This window comes from Nyctereutes procyonoides, unplaced genomic scaffold (assembly GCF_905146905.1).
Source record: "Nyctereutes procyonoides isolate TBG_1078 unplaced genomic scaffold, NYPRO_anot_genome, whole genome shotgun sequence".
NCBI lineage: Eukaryota > Metazoa > Chordata > Mammalia > Carnivora > Canidae > Nyctereutes > Nyctereutes procyonoides.
In genome coordinates, this window is record NW_026575122.1 from 17,810,023 (window position 1) to 17,834,996 (window position 24,974).

Below are 24,974 nucleotides of genomic sequence, written 5' to 3' on the forward strand. Positions count from 1 at the left end.
TAAAGACATTGGGTCCTAGAGTTTCCAGTGTTTAGAGCTTTTTAATTACTGATTAAATCACTTTATGTATTATTGGTCTGTTCATATTTTCTATTTCTTCCTCATTCATTCTTGGCAGATTGTAGGTTTCCAAGAATTTATTATTTCTTCCAGATTATCCAATTTGCTAGCATATTGTCTGTTCATAGTTTATGATCCTTTGTATTTCTGTAGTATCATTTGTAATGTCACCTCTTCCATTCCTGATTTTATTTGAGTCTTCTTTTTTTCTTTCTGACAAACCAGCTAGAGGTTTGTCAGTTTTATCTTTTGAAAAACCAGCTCTTGGTTTCACTGATATTTTTCCTATTATTTTTCTGGTCTCTATTTTATTTATTTCCATTCTAATCTTTGTTATTTATTTCCTTTTGCTGACTTGATATAAAGTGAGGTTGTTTAAAATTTAATATATGCATTTATTACTATAAACTTCCCTCTCAGAATTGCTTTGGCAGCATCCCATAGGTTTTGGTATATTATGTTTCATTTTCATTTGTTTTGAGATATTTTATTTCCTTTTGATTCCTTCTTTGACCCATTGGTTTTTCAAGAGTATGTTATTTAATTTTCAGGTAGTTGTAGCTTTTCACATAGTTTAGCTTTCATCTTGTTATTATGACTTTATACCATTGTAGTCAGAAAGAATATTTGGTATGATTTTAGTCATCTTAAATTCAAAAGACTTGACTTGTGTTCTGTCATGTGGCCTATCCTGGAGAATGTTCCAAGTGCACATGAAAAGAATGTGTATTCTTCTGTTGGATGGAATATTCTACATTTGGCCTAATGTGTGGCTCAAGCTCAATGTTTACTTGTTGGTTTTCTGTCTGGATGATCTATCTATTGCTGAAATTAGAGTATTGGAAGTGCCGTATTACTGTCTGTTTCTTCCTTCAGATCTATTAATATTTGCTTAATATATTTAGGTGTTCCAATATTGAGTGTGTATGTATGTATGATTGTTATATCTTCATGATGGATTGACCCCTTTATCATTGTATATTGACCTCTGTCTCTTGTTACCATTTTGACTTCAAGACTGTTTTGTCCAATGTAAGATAGCTAATGTCAGTTTCCTTTGATGTTCACTGTCATGGAATATCTTTTTCTTTCTCTTTACTCTGAGCCTATGTGTGTCCTTGATAACTGAAATGCATCTCTTATGGGTAGCAGATAGTTGTGTCATTTTTTATTCATCCAGCCACTATACCTTCTGATTGGTTCATTCAATACGAGAATGTTATCTAAATTCAATAACATTTAGAGTTATTATTGCTGTGTAAGATCTTAGAGTACTATCTCACTGTTTTCTGATTATTTTGTTTTTGCATTGTCTCCTTCTATTTCTGCCTGCCTTTGTAAATTCATGATTTTCTGTGGTAGTATATGCTCTGTTTCCCCCTTTTCTATCTTTTGTGCATCTACTCTAAGTTTTTGCTTTGTGATTACCATGAGGCTTACATAAGACATCTCATAGATAAAACGGGCCATGTTAAACTGACAGCAACTTAACTTCAGTTGTCTATAAATGCTTCACCCTTTACCCCCTCCCTTATATATTTCTGATGTCCTTTCTTACCTCTTTTTATATTGTTAAATTATAGTAGCTATAATTATTTTTAATATTTTTTTCCTTTGACATTTATACTATAGTTAAGTGATTAACATACAATCCAAAGTCTATTTACCTTTACCAGTGTGTTAGATACTTTTGTGTAATTTCATATTACTGATTAGTATCAGTTTATTTTAGCCTGAAGAACTTTCAGCACTTCTTACAAAACAAGTTTAGTGGTAAAGAACTCCTTCAGTTTTTGTTTGTCTAGGAAAGTATTTACTTCTCCTTCATACCTGAAGGATAACTGTGCTGGACATAGTACTGTTGGCTGACAATTTTCTTTTCTTTCAATACTTTGAATATGTCATTCCACTCTCACCTAGCCTGTTGCATTTCTATCGAGAAATCTGCTGACAGCTTAATGGTGGTTCCTTTGTAAGTTACATTATTTTTCCCTGGACACTTTTTAAATTCTTTAATCTTTATTTATTTATTTATTTTTTTTTTAGTTACATTATACCGTGTCTTACAGAAGGTCTTTTTGCATTGAGATAATAGGTTGGCCTTCCATAGCTCTGTGAACTTGGATGTCCAGTTCTCTCTGCATGTTTGGGAATTTCTCAGCTATTATTTCTTTAAGTAAACTTTCCCTTTCTCCTCAGTTTTCTTTTTGGAGTCCTGATTATTTTTATATATGTTCTTTTGATGAAACCCCATACATCACGTAGGCTTTCTTTACAGTTTTTCATTCTTTTGTCTTTGTTTTCCCCTAACTTGGTTACTTCAAAATTCCTATCTTCTAATTCACTTATTCCATCTTCTATTTGCTCTGCATTTCATTTACTTGAGTTCTTCAGCTCCAGAATGTCTGCTTGTTTCCTTTTTATGATTTCCATTTCCTTGGTAATTATCTCATCTTGAACATGTGTGTGTGTGTGTGTGTGTGTGTGTGTGTGTGTGTGTGTGAGAGAGAGAGAGAGAGAGAAAAGACAGGTCTAAACCTGTTGTGTTTTTTGGTAGCTCATTGATTTTCTTCAGTACTGATTTTTGAATTCTTTATCCAAAATCCCATGCCTCCCAACTCTGTTATTGGAAAATTATCATTTTTGAGTAATGACAGGTTTCCTTGATTTTTCATGTTTGTTTGTTTGTTTGTTTGTTTGTAGTTTTGCATTGCTGCTTTCACCCTTGAACTAGCAGCCACCTCCTTAAATCTTGGCTTGTTGCCTTCAGGTTGGGTATTTGGTTCATTAATGCCTTTGCCATCTAGGATTTTCTCTGTCTTTGTATGGGTACCCGTTCCACTGTTCTTGCTCCCTCTTGTGGCAAAATTCTTTTTTTTTTTTTAATTTTTATTTATTTATGATAGTCACACACAGAGAGAGAGAGAGAGAGAGGCAGAGACATAGGCAGAGGGAGAAGCAGGCTCCATGCACCGGGAGCCCGACGTGGGATTCGATCCTGGGTCTCCAGGATCACGCCCCAGGCCAAAGGCAGGCGCTAAACCGCTGCGCCACCCAGGGATCCCTTGTGGCAAAATTCTTAAGCTTTTACATCTTTGGTTCTTAAAACTCACCAGGCTGGCTATTGGAAACCTTTCTTTTGTTTTCCAGAAGACAGCTCAACATTGTGGTTTCTCCCTTGTCCACAGACCCTGGCCTGTTTTTTTGAGCACAGTCTCAAGGAGCTTGCGCTTGCCACCACACTCAGGAGTGTACACAAGGAGCCATCCACAGAGTGGCGGGAGGAGGTATAGATTTAGCCCTTGGGGCATTAGAGTTGCCCAGAGGCCCCATAGGGAGATCCTCAAGGGTAGTACTCCCAGGGGCTCATGATTGGACTTCCTGCTGAGTGCAGTCAGTAGGCCCCCAGTCTCTTTAATGCCCTTTGGCATTCTTATCTCCTCTTTCCTCCCAGTCATGGAGATCCTGCCTAAGTACTGGAGGTGCTGGTGGAGAAAAACGGGTTTCTCCAGCAGCATTCCACACCACTGAGGTAGCTGGACGCTCACTGCTGCTCTTCTTTACCTCTGTGAGAGAGATCACTGCCACTTGATAGTTCAGCCCAGTGCAGTATTGACTTGGTGGTGGTGAGGACAACACTGATAAAGTTCTTTTTATCATCCCTGCTGTGTCCAGACTTGTTACTCCATTTGCATGCTGGAATCTCACCTTGTGAGGGCCAGGCTTAGGCAATTTGTCTGTTGTCCATGGGCATCAGCCCAGGTCAGCACCCTTTAGGTTTTTTCCTTACTATGGCAAGAGAGGTTGGGGCAGGCCCATAACCAGATGCACAAGTGAGCGACACTCCTCTCAGGTTCCTGGCATATGGTGCCAGATCCTGCAGCTCCCACAAAGACTCTTTTGTTCATGGACAGATGACTAATGCTTCATTGAAAAAGAGGGACAAAAAGGAGGAATGCCTTTCACCACCGTGGTGCTAACATCACTCCCTCATGGTATCTTCTTGAAATGTATCCTGACGGCAGACCTGCCAGGAGCACTCAGCCAAGCAGTGGCACTGTGGGGCTTGGGTTTTCTAAGGAAATCTATGAGCAAATAGTGGTCTGTGTTGCTAAAATTGTCTTCTGGGTATAGAAGCCAATGCTCCCAAATTTGGGTTGCTGTTGTTACTCTTGCACCATGTTACCATCGTATTTCACTGAGGCATCACTAGCCCTGCATAGCCATAGGGTGCCCAGCTGCACACGTGCACCCATTGTCCACCCTGGCTTATGCTGGGTGGAGCCTGGGGCTTTGAAAGCCACACTCCTTATACAATGACTGAGCAACATTTTCCAGTATTCACGAAGCTGCGGCAGGAACACCTGAAGTAAATGGTTGCTGGCCATTTCTATTAGTGTCACGGTAGTTAGAGTTGAAGCCATGTATCCTCGGCCTCTAACCCTAGTAACATAGCTGGCTAAAATTCTGATCTTTGAAAATAACCCTTTAAGCCTACCGCTGCCTCCCTCGCCCAGTGCTCATTTCAGGATAAAATTTTGATCCTACCTGGGGAAAGTTCTGGAGTCAGCAGATAACTTACAGGAAGTGACCATGCTGTTGAAAATATGTGGGACCCAGTTTCTGAGAGGCTGTTTTCACTCAAGTGCTCTGTCACCACATAGTGACTTTGTAATCTTAGAACAGAGGTGCCAGGCCCTCCCCAGACCCTCCCCACGTGGTGCCCGGGAGATCGTTCTGTTTGCTCGTGGTCGGAGCGGCCATGCCACTGGTGATGACTCGGTGGGAGGAGGACACTCACGGACCCTGATGGCTTCATGTTGGGTTCAAGTGCCATCAGCCTGAAGACCTCACCAGGCCCATCTCCCGCCGCTCTGGCTGTGGCTCCTCAGGCTGATAAATCATGCTGGTCATCTCGCTAAACCTCTGTGACCCCAACAGATTGGTTTTGTAAAGAATGACTGTGGCCTGTCCCTTCCCCCCAGCACGCTCTACCTGGGACAGTGGATGGCGCCTGGGGAGGGCATGTGCAGTGTACTTGTCTGTACCCATGTTTCCTGCGTCCTCTAGGCCCAGGCAGGGGCCCAGCCTGCTGTGTTCCTCGGTGCGCACCCTGCGGCGCACCAGGGTGACACCTACGAGATGCTGTGCAGGTGAGCGGCATGACAGCACACGCTTTGCTATGACGCAGCAGTTTGGCTCGTGAGCTGGTGTCTGTTCTGACCGGTCGGTACCCCTGCCCACCTGGTTTTTCGATATGTGACTCTGGCTAAGATGCCAGAGCCTGGTCCCCGCTCCTCAGGCTCTGAACACCTGCAGCTCCACCGTTCCCACGCCTTGGGCGCCCTGGTCCTGCAGCAGCCCCTCCCAGACGTCCGCTAAGAGCCAGGGATGCGAGGGTCCTGTCCTGGAGCCCCTGACCCACGGGTTGCAGCAAGCCAAGGCCGGTGAGGGTGGTGCAAGGGCTCTGGGCAAGCAGAACCTGCAGCCCGGACCCAAGTGGCCCATGTTCTCCCTGCCCAGTGGCCAGGGGCACCTGGCTCGATTCTCTCAAATGATCTTTCACCTGACCAGCCACAGTCACTGGCTCAGGTCCTGCTGGGTTAGGGCCTGGGGAGGTTTTCACAGCCTTGTCCCAGGGAAGTGTGGGCCAGGCACACTCTGGAAGCTGCCAGCACTTTCTGGTAGCTGCTGAGGCCCTTTGGGCTCCCAGACTGTTGGCGTCCTGGCCACCTCGCAGGGGCGAGCCCTTCCCTGAGTGTGGTTGCTGGGGATGGAGTGCCCTAACCCCCAGGTGTTTGCAGGGTCACATGTCCAGTCCCAAGCTGCCAGGCCTACCTAGGTACATGCCCCAGGAAAGCCCTGGTGCCTCTGCAGCCAACCAGGGTATGTACTGTCAACAGAAGCCCCTGGTGTCTGCTCGTGACCTGAAAGGAACTGCTTTCTCAGTCTGTGGGACATGGAACAGAGGCCGGTGTGAAACGCCAACCCCAGGTTAATATGCATGAGTGAGTAGAATCTGAGGACACCTGTCCTCAGCCAACCTGCCAGGGAAAACAGCTGAGCCCTTGGCTCTGGTCTGTCTCCTGAGCATCTCCTAGGTGATGCTCATGGAGGTGTTACAGGTAGGCGCAGAGGCCGTGAGAAGGCCTGGACCTGTCCCCATCACCAGGCTCACGGGGTGCTCCTGTGTAGGCCGCCTCATGCTCAAGAAGTGACTTACTCTGCTCCTTACCTCTTATCACACACAACACGTGAACCCTAAGTGGCCCTGGCCCTGCCAGGTAACTTGTTTCAGACGTCGGCTGGTCGGTTAACAGGGGCCCCTTCCCGACCTTCGTGCCGCTCTGAACCCTCTGAGTGACCCCACACACGCCCTGACAGAACAGCTGCACTGCATCTCCGGCGGGTCAAAAGCCGGAGAGCCACCTTGTCACTCTGACCGCCCTTCCGAAGACAGCACGACCTCTGTCCCTCCTTGCTCTGTCAGCCCCTGACCACGTTTGTTGTGTCCTCTCGGTAGAGCAGAATGTGGATACCCTGAGAGCAAGGCCTCGTCGTGTTTGTCACCGTGTCCCAGTTCCTGGCTCAGAGCAAGTGCTCCGGGACCTGGATGGGTGGACGTGGAGGACGATTGTGCATGAGGACCTCTGCCCTCCCTCAGCGGCCTGTGGCCCAAGGACAGGAGCCTTCGTCTCTGGGCATGAACTGGGCCGACCCCAGAGAAGTAAAAGACGCGGCAGCCACGAAGAGCTGGCCTCGCGCTGGATACTGCCCAGAAACCGAGCTGTCTCCCCTCAGCTTACAACTGTATTGAAGTCTCGTTGCCACTGTGGTAGCTACGGTCTCGGGTGTGCAGCAGGGGGCTCCAGCCAGCCCAGGGCGCCCGGCTGCCCTGGGCCACGCGGTAGTGACTGCGCCCCTGACGGTCTCCTCCGCACTTCACTTCCATCGCGACTTCCCTGGGTGCCTGCAGCTCACCCCCACCCCACCCCCCGCGTGTTGCCCCCTCTCTCCGCCCGTCTCCCCACCGGCAGTCACTAGTTCCCTGTATTTATGGTTCTGTTTCTGCTCTTTGCTTATTCATTTGTTTTGTTTTTTAGAATCCACATATGAGTGAAATCATATGGTATTTGTCTTTCGCTGACTGGTATTTCACTCAGCATAGAACCCTCTAGGTCCATCCATGTTGTTGCAAAAGGCCAGATCTTATCCTCTATGGCTAATATTCGTGTGTGTGTGTGTGTGTGTGTGTGTGTGTGTGTGTGTGTGTTCACACACACATCCCATCTTTATCCACTCATCAGTCCCTGGACACTTGGGCTGCTTCCATATCCTGGCTACTGTAAATAATGCTGCAGTGAACACAGGGGTGCACATCTCTTTTCAAATTAGTGTTTTCATTTGGGAAGATGAATACCTAGAAATGGAACTACTGGATCTTATGGCATTTTTATCTTTAAATTTTTTTGAGGAAACGCCACATGGTTTTCCACAGTGGCTGCACCAGTTTGCTTCCCACCGATAGTGCAAGAGGGTTCCTCTTTTTCTACATCCTCCGCAACACTTGTTATTTCTTGTCTTCTTGATTCTAGCCATTCTGACAGGTGTAAGGTGATCTCTCACTGTGGTTTTGATTTGTATCTCCCGGATGATGAGTGATGTTGAGCATCTCCTCGTGTCTGTTGGCCATCTGTAGGTCTTCTTTGGAGAAATGTTTATTCAGGTTTGGTGCCCCCTTTTAAATTGAGTTATTTGGTTTAGGGAGGGGGTTGTAGGAGTTCTTTATATATTTTGGATATTAACCCATTATCCAATCTATCATTGCAAATTATAGGTTGACTTTCAGTTTTGTTGATTGTTTTCTTCTGTGTCAAAAAGCTTTTTCTTTTGATATCCCAAGAGTTTATTTTTGCTTTTATTTTCCTTGCCTTGGGAGACATATGTAGGAAAATGTTGTGAAGGCCAGTGACAAAGTAACTACTGTTTTTTTCTAGGAGTTTTAGGTTTTCAGGTCTTACCTTTAAGTCTTAAATCCATTTGGAGTTCATTTCTCTGTATAGTATAAGAAGGTGGTCCAGTTTTCCCAGCACTACTTACTAAGCAGACTCTTTCCCTGCTGTATATTTTTGCCTCCTTCATTACAGGTAAATTGACCATAGAAACGTGGTTTATTGGCTCTTTATTCTATTACATTGAGGCATGTGTCTATTTTTGTGCCAGTAGCATACTGTTTGGATTGTTATAGCTTTGTAGGATATCTTGAAATTCAGAATTGCTATGCCTCCAGCTTTGTTCTTTTTCAAGATTGCTTGGCTACTTGGTGTCTTTTGTGGTTCCATAGAATTCTGGGATTATTACAGTTCTGTGGAAAATGCTGATGGTATTTTGATAGGGATTGAATTAACTCTGTAGATCTCTTTGTGTGGTATAGACATTTTGACAGCATTTGTTATTCCAGTCCATGAGCAGGGAATATCTTTCCATTTGTTTGTGTCGTTTTCACTTTTTTCCATCAGTGTTGTATAGTTTTCACAGTATAGGTCTTTTGCCTCCTTGGTTAATAAGTTGATCTCTAGGTACTTTATTTTTTTGGTCCAATTTTAAATAGAGGTTAACATTTTTTTAAATATTTTTTAAGATTTTATTTATTTATTTGTGAGAGACACAGACACACACACACACACACACACAGAGAGAGAGAGAGAGAGAGAGAGAGAGAGAGAGAGGCAGAGACACAGGCAGAGGGAGAAGCAGGCTCCATGCAGGGAGCCCGATGTGGGACTCTATCCCTGGTCTCCAGGATCATGCCCTGGGCTGAAGGTGGCGCTAAACTGCTGAGCCACCCGGGCTGCTCGTTTTTTTAAATATTTTATTTATTCATGAGACACACCAAGAAAGAGGCAGAAACACAGGCAGAGGGAGATGCAGGATCCCTGCGGGGAACCCGATGCAGGACTCGATCCCAGGACCCTAGGATCACACCCTGAGCTGAAGGCAGACACTCACCCACTGAGCCCCCCAGGCATCCTGAGGTTAGCATTTTTTAAGGGGAGAAAGCAACCTCCTCCACAGCCCTACAGACACCCCACAGAGAGGGACCTTGGGGACAGAGAGGGGTAGATTGGAGTGAACTTAAACTTGGTTCTTTGTGCTCACGGCTGGTACACAGAGCTCTGCAGTTGCCCACTGAAAGGTGTGCCCTGTAATTGAAAATGCCAACTCTTTTGTGGCACCACATCTGGAGAGTGGGGCTCAGCATGGCTTTCAGCTTTCATAGCCGCTAGCACGCCTCCTAAAAAGGAAATTGAGATATTTGCTGCCCCAGTTTTAAGAATCTCACTCCTGGAAAGGTGAAACACAAGAATTCTCCTGTCTCTCAATTTATAGAAGGGGACCCAAGAACACCAAATGACACAAGGACAACCCAGAGCAGATTTTGCAAACTGTGTTCCACAGAGGAAAATGATGTCTTATGTTTGAAGGAGTTTGGGACCACTTGGGAGGACAGAATCAGAAGGTTTTACCAGCAATACCTCTCAGTCCTGATTAAGAACTGGCAGCCTGTGTGCCAGCTCACTCGCTGAGTCCTCTTAGAGAGCCCCGTGAGGCAGGTACCCCGTTGTACAGATGTGGAAGCCGAGACTCTGCATTCACAAAGCACGCACAGAGGTGTGAGCGTGCCCAGAGTGGACAGTCGCTTGGGCGGCCCCAACCTTCTGTGAGTGAAAACCACTTACCAAAGTTCTCGTAGTCCTGGGGACGCACAGGGAATTGTCCCTCTTCAGACGGAGGGTACACACAGGCACACGCAGAAGCCCAATGCAGTGGGCCCAATGCTTAATTAAGTTTAAAAAAGAAAACAACCTTGAGGGAAAGTTACAGATGTATTTTCATCAGAATCATTTTATTAAGACTACAGTGATTTTATAGCATGTCATATTGCCTGCTTTAATACAGTGGGAAATGGCCAAGACTCATTTTCCCCACAACGGGGTGTGGAATTGATGGTGTACTGCTTGGTGGAGGGTTGGTTTTCTCACTTACAGAATGGGGAGTGGGTCAGGTCCGTGGGCCACCGAGTAGGGGAAGTGGCTGGACAGGCAAGTAGACCTAGAGGTTGTCCTTGCTGCCTGCACACACTCTCACCGTCAGCCTGAAATAGAAAGTGCTTGAGAATGGGCAAGAAACACACAGCAGGCTGGGATATCATTCAGCCATGAGAAGGATGGAAGTCCTGCTGTTTGCAGTAACGTGGCCGGGGCTCGCCCGTGTTTTGCTAAGTGAAGTCAGAGAAAGATTACAATACTGTGCATTTCAAAAAAAAAAAAAAAAAAAGCTGTACATTCCATAAGTCTTAAAAAAAAAAAAAAGAAGAAGAAGAAGCCCAGACTCACAGAAACAGTAGAACGATGGTCACCAGGGGAGAGGAGACAGGGGACGTTAGGAGACGCTGATCAAAGGACACAAACTTGCAGTTCTGCGGGAGCGGGCCGGGAAGGAATGTGCAGCAGGTAATCAGGGCCCTGGCTGGGCGATGGAAGTTGCTAAGGGCGTGGACCTGCAGTGTCCCCGCCACAGAAAAGGAGATGGGGACGCGGTGACACGGGGAGGACGTTAGTCGCTGTGCCATGTAGACGTCACCAAATCCACCGATTGGGCACACCTTAACCGCACACCGTGTTCCGGACCCCTTCAGGGTAGTAGAGCTCCGGGCGGGCCCTGGAAAGTCCCCTGAGGGCGGGAGGGGAGCCCGCGGCGCAGCGGCTGCGGGGCTGGACCCCTGCCCGTCCGGGGCGCGCCCTGCACGCGGGGCCAGCAGCTGCCCCGCCGAACCCACGCGTCACTGGAGGGAGCCACGGGGCCCGCTGCCACCGCCCCGTCACGCTCTTGCTCTTGGGGGACAGGGCGCTCCGTGACCCAGCGGGGCGGATCCCGAACCTCCCCGGGGCGAGGCCAGCGGGGGTGTGGCCGGGGCACGGGGCGGGGCCAGCGGGGGTGTGGCCGGGGCGCGGGCGGGGCCAGCGGGAGGGCGGGGCCTGGTATGGGGCGTGGCCAGCGGGGGTGTGGCCGGGGCGTGGGGCGGGGTCAATGGAGGTGTGGCCGGGGCGTGGGGCGGGGCCAGCGGGGGTATGGCCAGGGCGTGGGGGCGGGGCCAATGGGGCGTGGGCGGGGCCAGCGGGGGTGTGGCCGAGCGTGGGGCGGGGCCAGCGGGGGTATGGCCAGGGCGTGGGGCGGGGCCAGCGGGTTGTGGGCGTGGCCAGCGGGTGTGGGCGGGGCGCGGGGCGGCGGCTCAGGTGCGGGCTCTGTGTTGCAGCTGGTGAGCGACCTGCTGGAGTTCTGCTTCTACACCTTCCGGGAGTCGCAGGCCCTCAAGGTGGAGTTCCCCGCCATGCTGGTGGAGATCATCAGCGACCAGCTGCCGAAGGTGGAGTCCGGCAACGCCAAGCCCCTGTACTTCCACAGGAAGTGACGGGCCACGGCCCGGAGAGCTTTGCCTTAAGTTTCCCCTGCTCGTCCACACCCCACGAAGGACCCGAGCAATCCGGTTTTTAGCACGTGCTGGTTGATTCCCACCCGAGCAGTTTCTCGAGTTTAGAAATCACGTCAAGGGTTTGGAGCCGGGAAAGCAGCGCGACGTGGGTCTGGCGAGAGCCGAGCAGTCGGAAGGCGTCTCCCCCTCCGATCCCCGCGCTTGGAAACGCGTTCCTGTTCCTCTGGATGAAAAGCCATATCTAGTCAATAACTCTGATTTTGATATTTTAACAGATGGAAGTTTTACCTACGCCATGTAGTTTCTGGTATCGTTAGCTTGTTTTAAAAGGGTTCAAGGACTAACGGACTTTTTAGAGCTTACCCTTGGTTGCACATAAAACGTATAATCAATATGGGGCATTAATATTCTTTTCTTATTTAAAAAAAAAAAAACACACAAAAAGAAAAAAACCTGGATTCCTGTTGTGTAATAACAGAGCCCGTGGCGCGGAGTAGCCCCGCCCCCGCCCCCGAGGCCCCGCCCCCGAGGCCCACGTGCTGCTGCATCACCGGTAGACACGCCCTTAGCATCCGTTTATTATTTAACTAGAATGGGTAAGATGTTAAACAAAATGCCTTGGTTCCAATTTCTAGTATCTATTGTGTTGGCTTTACCAATAATTTTTTGCAGTCTTTTGCTGTGCTGTACATTACTGTATGTATAAATTGTGAAGGACCTGACATAGGTGTAAGGAACTTTTGTAAATGAGACACAAAAACAAAAAAAAAAAACAAAAAAACAAAAAAAACTTTAATGGTTGATAGGATGAAGGGGAAAGTATTTTTGAAAGAATTCTATTTTGCTGGAGACTATTTAAGTACTATCTTTGTCTAAACAAGGTAAAACTTTTTTTTGTAAAGTGAAATGTTCTGCATGCATAATGAACCGTTTACAGTGTATTTAAGAAAGGGAAAGCTGTGCCTTTTTTAGCTTCATATCTGATTTACCATTTTACAGTCTCTGTTGTAAATAACCACACTTAAACCTCTTTGGTTGTCTCTAAGCCTTTCTACTTTTTCTGTACTTCTGTTTTGTCTTTGGTCTCCCGCCGGGGTGTTCGTGGGACGAGGGCCCGCCTCCGGCTCCTGCTCCATCCTGCTTCCGTCGGGGATCGACTTGCTGTGGTGTCTGCAGCTCCTCGCAGGTGTCACGTGACAACACGCATGTGAGACAGTGTCCCAGGAGTGCTGCGGCTTAGGAGAGCTGCCCCCCGCCCCTTTCCTCCCGGAGCAGAGAATCCGCCCCCGGAGCGCAAGGCTGGAATGCGATGGGCCAGAGAGCCTAGTCTCCTTCCTTCTTAGAAAAATCACATTTCCTCCTTTGGGAAAGAAACTCCGTGCACTTTCTACACCTGTAAGAGGCTGGTCTGGGAAAGGAGTTCTGCACTCCTGTAACCGGTCGTGGGGACACGTAGGCCATTGCAGGACGCACTGGGAAGATGCCTTGTGGCACGGTTCGGTCAGAAGGGCGTGGAGACCGCACGATAATTAGAGGGTTTTTAGATTTTTAAAAGGTAGGTTTTAAAAATTTTATACATAAACAGTTTTGGAGAAAAAAAAAAACTACAGATCATATAAGCAAGACAGTGGCACTAAAATTTTTAATTCATTAATCTGTTTGGCACTGATGCAATTTATGGCTTTTCTCTTGCCCCAGATCACAAACCTATATATCTTTGGGGAAACTTAACGATATGATTGCACTAAATAAACTACTTTGAATAGAGGCCAAATTAATCTTTTAAAAGTGATGATAATCATCAGGTACTCAGTGAAATCATATTATTTTCCAGAACCTAAAAGCTGTAGCTGGAGAAGCCCAAGGCCAGGAGAAGGCAGCGTTGGGATCCACACTTTTCTCCAGGGTTCACCATGCAGGCAACATTACCTTGTCTCTCAGAAGACACCTGCCTTATGCAAGGGCGAACCTGTGAAAGCTGCATTCAGAGGGAGGAGTTTTTCTTACATAATTTGCAATTTCAGTAATTTAATTTATAGGCAGATCTTTAAATACAGTCAACTTACATGCACAGCAATATGAAAGCCACACTAGGAAGGTGATAAATACACAGCATGCAGACTGGGAGCTTCTAGAAAAGAAATGGCTTACAAGAGCAGCTTTTAGCTCAGACTTAGGTTTTATGAAATTGGAATTTCAGTGTAACCAGGTTTGGGATGGAGACAGTCTGCATCAGCTTTTTTTGTATTAACAAAGTTACTGGCTCTTTATGTGTCTCCAGGTAACTTTGCTTGATTAAACAGCAAAGCCATATTCTAAATTCACTGTTGAATGCCTGTCCCAGTCCAAATTGTCTGTCTGCTCTTATTTTTGTACCATATTGCTCTTAAAAATCTTGGTTTGGTACAATTCATATTTCACCAAAACTTCTTCATATAATTAAAAAACACTAAATTAGTTTAAAATGAAGCAATTTATATCTTTATGCAAAAACATATGTCTGTCTTTGCAAAGGACTGTAAGCAGATTACAATAAATCCTTTACTTTAATCACCTGTTGTTTTGGAAACATTTCATTTGAATGTCTGTGGGAACACCTGGATTTTGTGTCCCTCTACATCTTGAGAACCTGCACTTCTGCCTACATCTGAGTTAGAATAACATTTTCCTCCCATGTTAAAACCCCACCTCCTGCCCCCTTAGCTACATGTTAATTATACTCTTCTGGGACCAATTCGATGCCTTGTTTCTTCCTGCTAAAAGTGGGTCACTAAAACAACCTGTAACAGTTTCACAACAAGAACTGCCTGCCATGTAGCTGCCAGACCGTCTGTGGGCATTGCCCCCTTTCTCTCCACAGCCACAGGAAAGCTTGATCAGTTTTCAGGCTTTGAGACTGACCTGGGTAGACCAGACGCCCCATCTGACTCTAGCGTTCTCCCTCCATGCAGTGTTCTCTTGCTCCTCCACCCTGGGTCCTCTTTGGCCCATGAGAGACTCAGCTCCCCATTGGCCGTAATGCTTCTCACGCTCCCTATAGGCTGGTCCCCTTGATCTCACTCATTAATATGGACCACAGAAGAGCAGGAAACAATTATCAGCTCATCTTAAAACTAGAAGGCATGTAAAGATAAATTCAAGTACATTTTTAACATGTCATTTAACTGATGATCATTCAAACTATTTGCTTCCAGAAAGAGACGACTATCTGAGCATTAAACAAATTCAACTTCTCTTTAACATGATAGATTTCTAGAACACAACATGGCCATTAAACACAGTACAGGAAAAAAAAAAAAAAACGTTTCAAACATTGGAATCACGTGCACAAATTTGCTTATAAAACATCCATAACTGGTTAATTTTTTCTCTTAAAGTTTATGGAATTTGACCTACTAAGGGACAAGGCTTTTCACCGATAAGCCCCTACTTTAAATAAAAGCCATCTTAGGCTGTGAGCTATCTGAGGCCAGCAGGAGGCCACACCGATGTGCACCCTTAATTAAAGTGGGTGTCCTTTCTGATCAGAGCAGATTCGTTCTTGGGACAAGGGTGACTCTATTTCTAAGAATTTCTAAAAGTGCTCTCAGACCCAAAGAATCCAGCTGCACATTTAGGAATCATTAGCTAAGAACGAAGTCTCTGCCACTGAGACAGCCAGCCACTGTACGCCAGAGCAGTAGAAATTATGCTTGGTGATGCATATATAATTAGGGGTTTGTTTGCTTCTGTATGTTGAATGCCCCTCAAGCAAATAGAAAACATTGTCCCTTTATGTTAAAGTCAGCTCTAACATGCTTTTTATAAACTGCAAGTGTACACAGACTAAAATGACTTGATTACGAGTATCTCTGGCACTTTAATTTCAAGTCATCCAATTGTTAGTGCAGCAGCTTTCTTGGAAATCAAAGGTGGCTTCCCATGGAACATTCAAGAAGATTAGAATGTGATCTGAATGGTCAGCACCGACCGAGACTATATCCAAGACTATACCCAAAACAAAGGGAACTATGGGGCAGAGTAGCAGGCAGTTAGGTGCAAAGCACCCCAAATAGTAGCGGCTTAAATCCACCACCTTTTATTATTTCTCATGAGTTTATGAATCAGCTGGGAGGTCCTGCTGAGCCAGACCCGGCTGGGCAGAGTCAGGCCAGCCAGCCAGCAGTCCACTGGTCTCGGATGGTTTTGCTTCGTGTGGCTCCCACCCTCCAGCAGGCTAGCCCAGGCACATTTTCATGGTGAAGGCAAGGCTGGGCTCTAATAAGGACGGTGAAAAGCTGTAACCCTTTCCAAGCCTCTGACTGCCTCAAGCTTGCTCCTGTTCCATCGGCCAAACCGGTTACAAGGTCTAGCCTCAAGGCAGCACAGGAAGGCGCCACAGAAAGGACATGGATTCAGAGAGCGGTGAAATTTAGGATCATTAAATCAATCACTAGCAATGACTCTGATGCTCTTTCATTGGATTCCTGTTGCCAGGACAGCAGTTCTCAGGCTTATCCGTAGTCAGAAAAACCCATTTCTTTGGCTCTTCACGCTCTGGGCCAGCCTGGCCCAGAGAGGGTCACAGGTCCTATGAAGACTTCCTGAGCTGTGTTGGATCACGTTCCTCCTACTCTTTGAGTTGTTCGTCTGCAGTGTTTCCTCATTTGATGAATCCCCCAAGGAGGGAGAAATCGAGACACCAGCACACGGCACTGAGCCGCCTACATGAATCTGGTGCATTAACTGCCAAAGTCCAGAGCGCAGGTCTCTCGTTGGACGAAATGCAGAGGTCTGCTCTCCGAGCACGTTGATCTTCTGATAGCAAAGAATTCTCCAAGGTATTCATTCCTCTAACCAGTAGCTTGAGAAGCTTTTTTGCAGACGTGAACATTAGGAGACTACGCCAGGCTACCCAGGTCGGGTAACGATGAATTAGTGCCCAGGCCAGGGAAGGAGGAGCGCTGACGAGCTTCTGAGAAGACAGCCCAGTGCTAAGCACGGGAAAGCCAATAGAGGACACGGTCTTGGGAAACATCTTTGGACAAGAGGAAGGAAGGGAAGTTGCGTGGGTCAAGGCGACTCAAAAAGTCACAGAAAACATCTGGCTGAGAAAAGAAGTCACCACCCTGGCTTGGACATATTGGAGGGGAGCACATAAGAAGGTGAGAAGGGGCCCAGCACCGAGCTGAACAGGGAACAAAGACGAGGCCAGGATTACAGAGGCCAAGTATGCCCTCGGGAAGGCGGAGAAAGGCCAATGTAGAGGGAAAGGCCAAGAAGTGGCCTTTGGAGAAGGACCTGGAGAAAAGCAACGGCTGGCCGGGAGATGAGGAGGGGGACAGAGACGGATCCCCACCACCAGGGCACCCTGCCGGCTGCCTTCTCCCATCTCCACTTATCAGACTGTGCTTCCCACCACGCACCCGTCAGGCCCTCAGTGCTACCATTGGTCACAACATCCCAGTGAGGTTGGCAGTGCTCTCTCCACAGAAGTATAAAGAGGTCAAGTTCACTTGCCCAAGGTCACCAAGGTATAAAATTGTGAAAAAAGACTCCAAATACGTTGTTTTTAACTCATCCTGTAGCCACTGTTATTCGTTCCCCAGGACAGCTGTAACAACCTACCACCGGCTGTTGGCTGGAAGTCTGAGATCGAGGTCTTGGCAGAGCTGGTTCCTTCTGAGGCTGTGAGGGAGGGATCTCTTCCAGACTTCCCTTTTTGCCTCATCACGGATGGCTGTCTTCTCCCTGTGTCTCTTCACATTGTCTTCCCTCTATATGCATCTGTCTCTGTCTCCAAATTTCCCTTTTATTTTTTATTTTATTTTTCAAAGTTCCCTTTTATAAGGACACCAGTCCTATCGGATTAGGGCCCCATGGTACTGACCTCATCTTAACTACATACACCTGTAACAATCCTATTTCCAAATGAGGTCACATTCTGAGATAATGGGCCGTAGGGTTTCAGCATATGAATTTGGGAGGAGCGCAAATCAACCCAAAACAGCCAACATCCCTTACTGGCCCCCAGAGGCAAGACGGTATGGCAGAAAGAACATAGAGTAGAGGACTGAACCTGAGTGAGGCTCTTGGTCCTTGAGGGCCTCCATCTGCCCACCTATAAAATGGGATCAATTCTCCTGGCTCATTCAGTCACTCTATGGAAGAAGGAGTTAAACATCTATCTCTGGCAGACAACCCACTGCTTTCCCCACCCCCACCCTCCACTCCCCACCCCCAACTGCAGATGTTTCTGCTACTACAAAGAAGAGGGGAGGAAAGCCCCGCAAACTCTCTGGCTCTAATCTCACGTGGTATCTTCTTTATAGGCACGGAGGTCTCCAGAGCAGGCCCTCGGGTGATGCAATCAGATGCAAGCCCCACAGCCAGCCCCATAGCAAGCAGAAACAGAATCCGAGTGTCTGCTTTTGCCAAAACGCCCTTGGTGACTTTGAATGAACACAGGCTGGAGCCCTGGTCTGAGCCCAGCTGCAACTGGTGCAGAATGAAGTGGGCTGAGAGGCCAGCGGCCGGCAGATGCTCAGGGGATGGCCACACCCACGCAGCAGAAACAAATAGACCCTATTTCGCAGCTGGGGAAATGAAGATGATCTACCAACATAAGAGAATGTCTCACGATCCTAAGTATACTGTGGGCCAGACCGAGGGACGCTCCCTCCCCAGAGGCCTTGGCAAGCCTGGCCACACAGGTCCTGTTCGCAGAGGCAAACACCCCCGGGTCCCCTCTGGCACTCCTCCCCAGCCAGCCACAGGAGCGGCCTGCGGGGCTGGAGGCTGTTGGAGTCCTTGCGCCCCACGTGTTCTGAGGCTTCGCGCCCACATCGTCGTCCTGTCCTACAGAACACAAATGGCCCTGACGACGAAGGTGCCAGTGGCTTTCTTAGTGGTAAGAATACAGGGAACAGCAGGCCGCATTATCTAACCCTATACTACATTCTGGGCATGCCACTTGTATTAATTACATCATTTCAGTCCAAACCTCTGGCTATCATTTTCTTTTTAGGAGGCAGAAACGGCATCACTGAGTCAATTTAATTTAGCCCTAATCACACAGGTAGTCAGACACAGGAGCAATTTCCTTGACCGAGTAAGTGGCAGTAAACACGCTTCGGGAGTTTCAGCACTTTGGCGGGGGCCAGCAGGTAGGGCGCACCTCACTGTGGATGATGGCAGGCTTCCATAAGCAAGCAAATAAGTCAGGTCTTGGTGCAGCAGGGCTTCCTTGAAACGCCCCATGGGCATACACCAATTAGGAAGACTGCCAGGAGATCACTCCCCGGGCTATCGTGAGCCCACCCGAAGGGCCCATACATCTGCATTTTCCCCGCAGAGGGCTTAAAGTGGGAAACATCAGTTACTCTCATAAACCAAGTTCCCCTTCCACGTCCCTAAGCAGTGGGCATGAGCAGAAGTGGTAACTCAGAACACAGGCCGCCGGGCCGCCCGCAGCCCCGGTCTCTCTGCTGGGCCCACAGGGCAGGATTTGCACTCAGGCTGTATTTGTCAGTAAAACAAGGATCCTTCCCAACAGGCCCATTCCCCCGTATACCCACCACCCCAAACTTGACACCCTACATGGTCCACATAGGTGACTTCAAACTTGATAACCAGCAAGCTCTTGAACCGACTCATCTGGGGAAGAGGCAGCAGACACATCTTTCCTATGACAAATTCTTAGGAGCAAAGTCTGACGGGCCTGAGGAGCCTCCATCCCGTGGGGAAGGAGACACGCCAGGCCTCCGGAGCAGGCCCTGTGTGGGGCTGGCTTCAGAATCATGAGGCTCCTAAAAACGAGCTCCATACTTCAAGGACTCCAGCTCAGGGGACAAAGGAGAGGTTGGTTTAGTCTGTGCCCAGGAAGAATGAGGAAGCATCACAGTGGGGCCAGCCCACAGCTAGGGTGCCGTGATGTGCAGGGTCACAGACGAGGCTCCTCCTGGAAAACAGAGGGAATATAGGGGTGGGGTGGGGACAGAGTAGTCCAGTGAAGTTAGTCAGGGGAGTGGGGCCCCGCAGCGCTGATGTAGCTCATGCACACACTGCTCGGGGGCACCACCCCAGCCCCACCCCCCTCAGGAGTCACACAGACCACCGGGACAGCCTGTTCAGGTGGCTGGGGGGGGCCCTCCAGGATGTCACACATCAGAGAAGGCTGCTGTCCCCAGGAACATGCCATGCTGTGAATAAGCAAGGCTCCTTGTTAATAAATCCTACCTGGGAGCGTGCACCAACCTCAGAGGAAGATGAATTTCTATGCCCTGGGTGCCAAATCATGAAGCATCACAAAGGGAACGAATTCCACGATCTCTTCCCCACATTATGACACACAAATCAAATAGTAAATTACATTTTATTTCATTTACAGAGAACTTGGGGCCAAAAGGTGGTGTTTGGGAAACAGCACACAGGTGAGAAGCACCAACGAGAAGCCTGTTATAAATACGCCAGTGTGCTCTAAGTGGAGTGAATGTGGGTCCCGGGGTGGCCATCTAGGAAGGAGCATCTCCGTGCTGCCCTCTCTCTGGGTTTGGACGGACCCCCGCTCCCCCGCCCCGCCAGCAGCAGCCCTCTCCACACATCAACCGAGGCCAAGAGCACATCCTGTGGACACCACCACGAGTGAGGACAGTTCCCTTTAAAATCTCAGCAGCAGGTGTGCAGGGAGGCGCCTGGAGGAGTGATCACCAGCGGGGAGGCCTGACTGCATTATTAACTCACAGTCCAGAGGCCTGACAAATGAAAGGTCCATCCCGTTAATCCTGCTACTCCCCTCCTGCTCCACAGACCCAGGCAGCTCTGTGGGGTCTGTCCTGTCCCCCCGCCTGCCCCTGGAGTGCCAAGCCGTGATCTGCAGTTCCCACGTCCGGCGGCTGTGGGTTCCGCCCTGGAGGACGAAGGCAGGTTCCCAGATGCCAAGGTCTACGTGGGGCCTCCCCGGCCAGGCACTACAGCAGCTTGACGTAGTTCTGTGGAATCAGCCCCCTCTTGCCATTCAGGGTCCCTTCCAGCCAGCCAGGTTCCCTCGAGGTTTGCACTGAAAAGAAAGAGGAATCACTTTCTACCCGAACGCCCCCAAGTTCTTGCTTCCTGCGGAATTCACTGCATGGCCGTGTGTGTTGAAAGCTCAACCAGGAGCCAAGGGGCCCCCATCTGGGACGTGAGGTTGCAGATCTGGGTTCTTTACAGGATCTGCCTGTCGGCCACTGCGGCCCTGAGCAGCCTCCTAACCGGCCCTGAGCAACCTCCTAACCGGACCCCTGGCTTCCAGTCTGGTTCCTTCCAATCTGCTGTGCACAAAGGAGCTCACTGAACTCTCTAGAACATGGAGCTGATCACTTTCCCCTGCTTATAGGCTGCGAGGTACAGGGACAGACCCAGGCTTCCGCTGTCTGGTGCCAGGCACCCGGTCCTGCCCAGGCCTCCCGGCTCCCCTCAGGCTCCCCTCCAGTGCCTCCCCAAACGCTTCACCGGGTGACCCCTCCCCTTCAGGGGCCTCTAAATGCCCTGTCCTCGGGGGAGGCTCCCCCGACCATGAATTCTCAGCATTCTCAGGCCTCGCGGGGGTCTACCACAGGATGGGTGCTCCTGAGGGCAGGGCCTAGGCCGCACACCCCTGGGCACAAATACCGGCCAGATGCCTGAGAGAGTGACTGCTGGCTGGTCAGCACATGCACAGGGTCCAAGCTCTTGTCAGCAGGGCTTGGGAGTCCGATACAGAGCGTCTAACACCCCCCACCGGGCCCGGCGGCGTCTGTCCTGCCCCGCAGTGGCCAGCGCAGCCCGGCAGCGGGGCCGCAAGCCCCCCCCACCCCGCCCCCCGGCTGGCGCGCTCCAGGCCGGCAGCGCGGGGACACACTGGCCTCGCTCCCCGCCTGCGACTCCCTGACGGGGCGGCGGCATCCCCAGCTCCCTGCCCCGAGCCGAGGGTTTGTTTAAAGAACCAACAACCAATGAACTGGGTACGGGCTCTCCCGGGCCGGCAGCCAGCCACCTCCCTGGCTCCCTCACGGATTTCCAGCCTGAAGCCGTTCCTCAGGGCACAGATTTTAAAGGTTCTCACTCGGGACGCCCGGGGGGCTCAGCGGCTGAGCAGCTGCCCTCAGCCCAGGGCGGGATCCCGGGGTCCCGGGATCGAGTCCCGCGTCGAGCCCCCCGCAGGAGCCTGCTTCTCCCTCTGCCTGTGTCTCTGCCTCTCTCCCTGTGTCTCTCAGGAATAAATACATAGAATCTTAAAAAAAAAAAATGGCTCTCACTTATTCCAACCCCCCCCCACCAGCTGGCAATACCCCCAGAACAGTCTCTGTCAGTCTGTCAGGGGAGGGGACTAAGCTCCATGGAAAGGCCCGCAGGGGTCGTGCAACGTGGGGGGGGGGCTCAGTGGAAAGGGCTGCGGGCTCAGGACAGAGCCTGCAGGGGAGACCCGCAGCTGACGGTGCCAGCCAGGTGCACCCGGGCAACTACTCAATCCTCAGGCACCCCTCAGCCCCCTCACCTGCAGGACGGGGCTTAGCAGCACTTGGCCTGTAGGACTGCTCCAAGGAGTCTGGAAAATAGTTTATGGAAGAACGCCTTGGATGTGCTCATCGTTTCTTCTCCTATACACCGCAAACGCCCAATCTCACCCAGAGGAGGAATTAATAGACTCAGGCTGAACAGGAGAGAAAGAAAGGCAATTTCCCATAAAGCTGGGGGTGAAGGAGGCCTGAATGTGGGAAACCAGGCTAGGTCGGGAATCCCGCACCAATCCTACCACAGACTGGGCGGCTTATCCACACCTCATCAGCTTCCTCTGCAGCCCTCATCTCCCCAGAGGGCAGGAGAGAAATGTCACCAACTTAGGGGACTGAGAAGACCCTGCAGTACCCAAGAGCTTGGACGCGGCCAAGGCCTGGGAATGGGATGCAGGAGTTCTTGCTTCCCCAGTCACGGGGAAGGTGACTCAGAGGTTACAGATGAGGCCTGTGAGGGTCTCACCATCTCTTTGAAGGAAGACCTAGCCTCTCCTGGGAACATCAAATCCCAAAATACCCATCCTGGGCTCCTTGCTATACTTGATTGATCAAACCACTTCCTCCAGTGTCAGTGTGATGGTTTCACCTATCAACTTGGAGAGGCCAGGGTACCTACATGTTATTCTAGAAGTTTAGATGTGATGAACAGGGAAATCAGCAGACTGTGAGTAAAGCAGATCACCTAAAATAATACAAGTGGGCCTCACCTAATAAGCTGAAGGCCTTAATGGAACAAAGACTGGCCTCCCTCCAAGAAGAGAGGACGCCGCCCTCAGACTTTGGACACAGACTGCAACCATCTCCTGGTTCTCAGCCCTCTGGCCTACCCTCTCCACAACTACATGAGTCAACACCTATCTATCGACAGCAATTCACACATTCACAGACACACTCATGCTCTATGTGTTCTGTGTCTCTGGAGAACCCAACTACCGGCAGTTTCAGAAATAGGAGCCTCATTTGGGAGAAGACTTGGACTCCGAGAGGCAGTAAGTATAAGAGAAATGAGATCCTGGCTGGAACTCTGACTCCCTAATGACTGGGTGACCCTGGATGGTTGACTTCATCTCCCCTGACCTCCATGCTCCTCATTTCTAAAAGAGAGGAAGCAATAACTCACCTGAAGTTGCTGGAAAGATTAAAGTAAGACCATTTACATCAAGTGTGATGCCAGGCACACACCATGTCCACACCCTGTCTGATGCAGGGAAGCAACTGTGTATGGGTCTCCATCCCTGTGGACTGTACCCTGCCTGTCAGTCTCAGCCCAGAGCCTTGCCCTCCTTCAGCCATGGGACCCTGGCCAGCCTCATGCTGGGAGAAGGCCAGGGCATGCAGCAAGGCAGGTGTTATGAACTGCACATTTGTGTCCTCCCACAAACTATACATTGAAACCCTGACTCCCAGGGGGATGGTAGTAGGAGGTGGGGCCTTTGGGAAGTAATGAAAGTTAGATAAGGTCATGAGGGTGGGGTCCCATGATAGGATTAGCATCCTTGTGAGAAAGGACTGGAGAGTGATTACTTCCTCTCCTCCCAACCCCCTTACCACTCCTCCCACCATGTGAGGAAACCAGGGAGAGAGCTCCCACCAGGACCTGACCCTGTGGATGCCCTCTTGGAATCCCCAGCCTCCAAAACTGTGGGAAATAAATTTTTGCTGCTTAAGCCACTGAGTCTATGGTGTCTGTTACAGTAGCTGAACAAAGACAACGGGTATGAGGCCAGGGACCCCAGCTAGCACAGTAAATACCTTCCTCAGACGCTCCCAAAGAAAGTGGGCATGGGCATGGAATGGGGGACGTGGACTAAAGATAGTTCCTCCGAATTCCCTGACATTGGGCTGCCACCAGCCATAATCTCCCATTGGGGGGACAGGTCAATAGCTCCGCTATTCACCCAAGAGGCTGTGGAGAGGCAGCTGCTCCTTAAAGACTCCCATGACCCAGAGGTAGACATCATGGCAGTCACCGAGCACTGGGGGACGCTAACCATGTGCCAGTTGCCTTGAAAGGGCCTAAGTTGCACACCCCATCCTGCTATTTATGAGCTACATGGCCCTGGGCGAGGCACACATCCTTAAGAACCCTATCAGTATGTGATGACAATTATACTGATGCTGCTCCCTAGCACATTTTTTTCATTGTTATAACCTAAAATTTACCATTGTAATAATTCTGAAGTATGCGATTCAGTGGTATTAAGACCAGTCACAATGTTGTATAAACACCAGCACTTTTCCATTCCCAGAACTTTTACACCTTCCCAAACTGAAGCTCTGTGTCCGTTAAATACTAACTCCCCATCACCCTCCCTGGGCTCCTGGAAACCTCAATGCCACTGTCCCTATTAATTTGCCTATTATAGATACTGCATATTAGTGGAATTATAGACAGTTTGTCCTTTTGTGACTGGCTCATTTCCCTTAACATACTATCTTCAAGGTTCACCCAAGTTGGAGCATGTCTCAGAATTTCATTCGTTTTATGGCTAAATATTCCATGATATGTTTATCCACTCATCCGTGAAGGAACATTTGGGTATTTCCCCCTTTGGGCTACTGTGAAAATGCAGCTGTGGACATGAGTGTACAAACACCTGTTTGAGGCCCTGCTTTCAATTCTTGTGTGTATATAACCAAAAGTGGAATTGTTGGACTGGATGGTAATTATGATTCATTTTTTTAAAGGAACTTCCATACTGTTTTCTAGCAGCTACTACATGCACCATCTTACGTTCCTACCAGCAACGCACAAGGGTTCTGGTTTCTCCATATCCTTGCTAATGCTTGTTATGTTCTGTGTTTTTGATAACAGTCGTCCTAATGGGTCTGAGGTGAAATCTCACTGTGGCTGTTCCACGTCCTCATTTACCATCCCGTAACAACAGGGAAACTGGAGCTGGTGA

The 24,974-nt window shown here is 49.2% G+C and overlaps 2 protein-coding genes across 4 annotated transcripts in view; one reads left to right on the forward strand and one right to left on the reverse strand.

The window, feature by feature from the left end:
• Positions 1–14,109, forward strand: part of NR3C2 (nuclear receptor subfamily 3 group C member 2) — a 323,096-nt gene extending 308,987 nt beyond the window's left edge. For all 3 annotated transcript variants that reach the window (XM_055336368.1, XM_055336369.1, XM_055336367.1), the window contains exon 9: positions 11,378–14,109. In XM_055336368.1, coding sequence (XP_055192343.1) covers positions 11,378–11,533 — 156 coding nt within the window. In that variant the 3' untranslated portion in view covers positions 11,534–14,109. The remainder of the gene's footprint in view (positions 1–11,377) is intronic.
• A 5,779-nt stretch (positions 14,110–19,888) lies between these two features.
• ARHGAP10 (Rho GTPase activating protein 10) overlaps positions 19,889–24,974 on the reverse strand; it is a 310,929-nt gene continuing 305,843 nt past the window's right edge. Inside the window, 1 exon segment of the mRNA XM_055336297.1 lies at positions 19,889–20,591. Coding sequence (XP_055192272.1) covers positions 20,503–20,591 — 89 coding nt within the window. The 3' untranslated portion in view covers positions 19,889–20,502.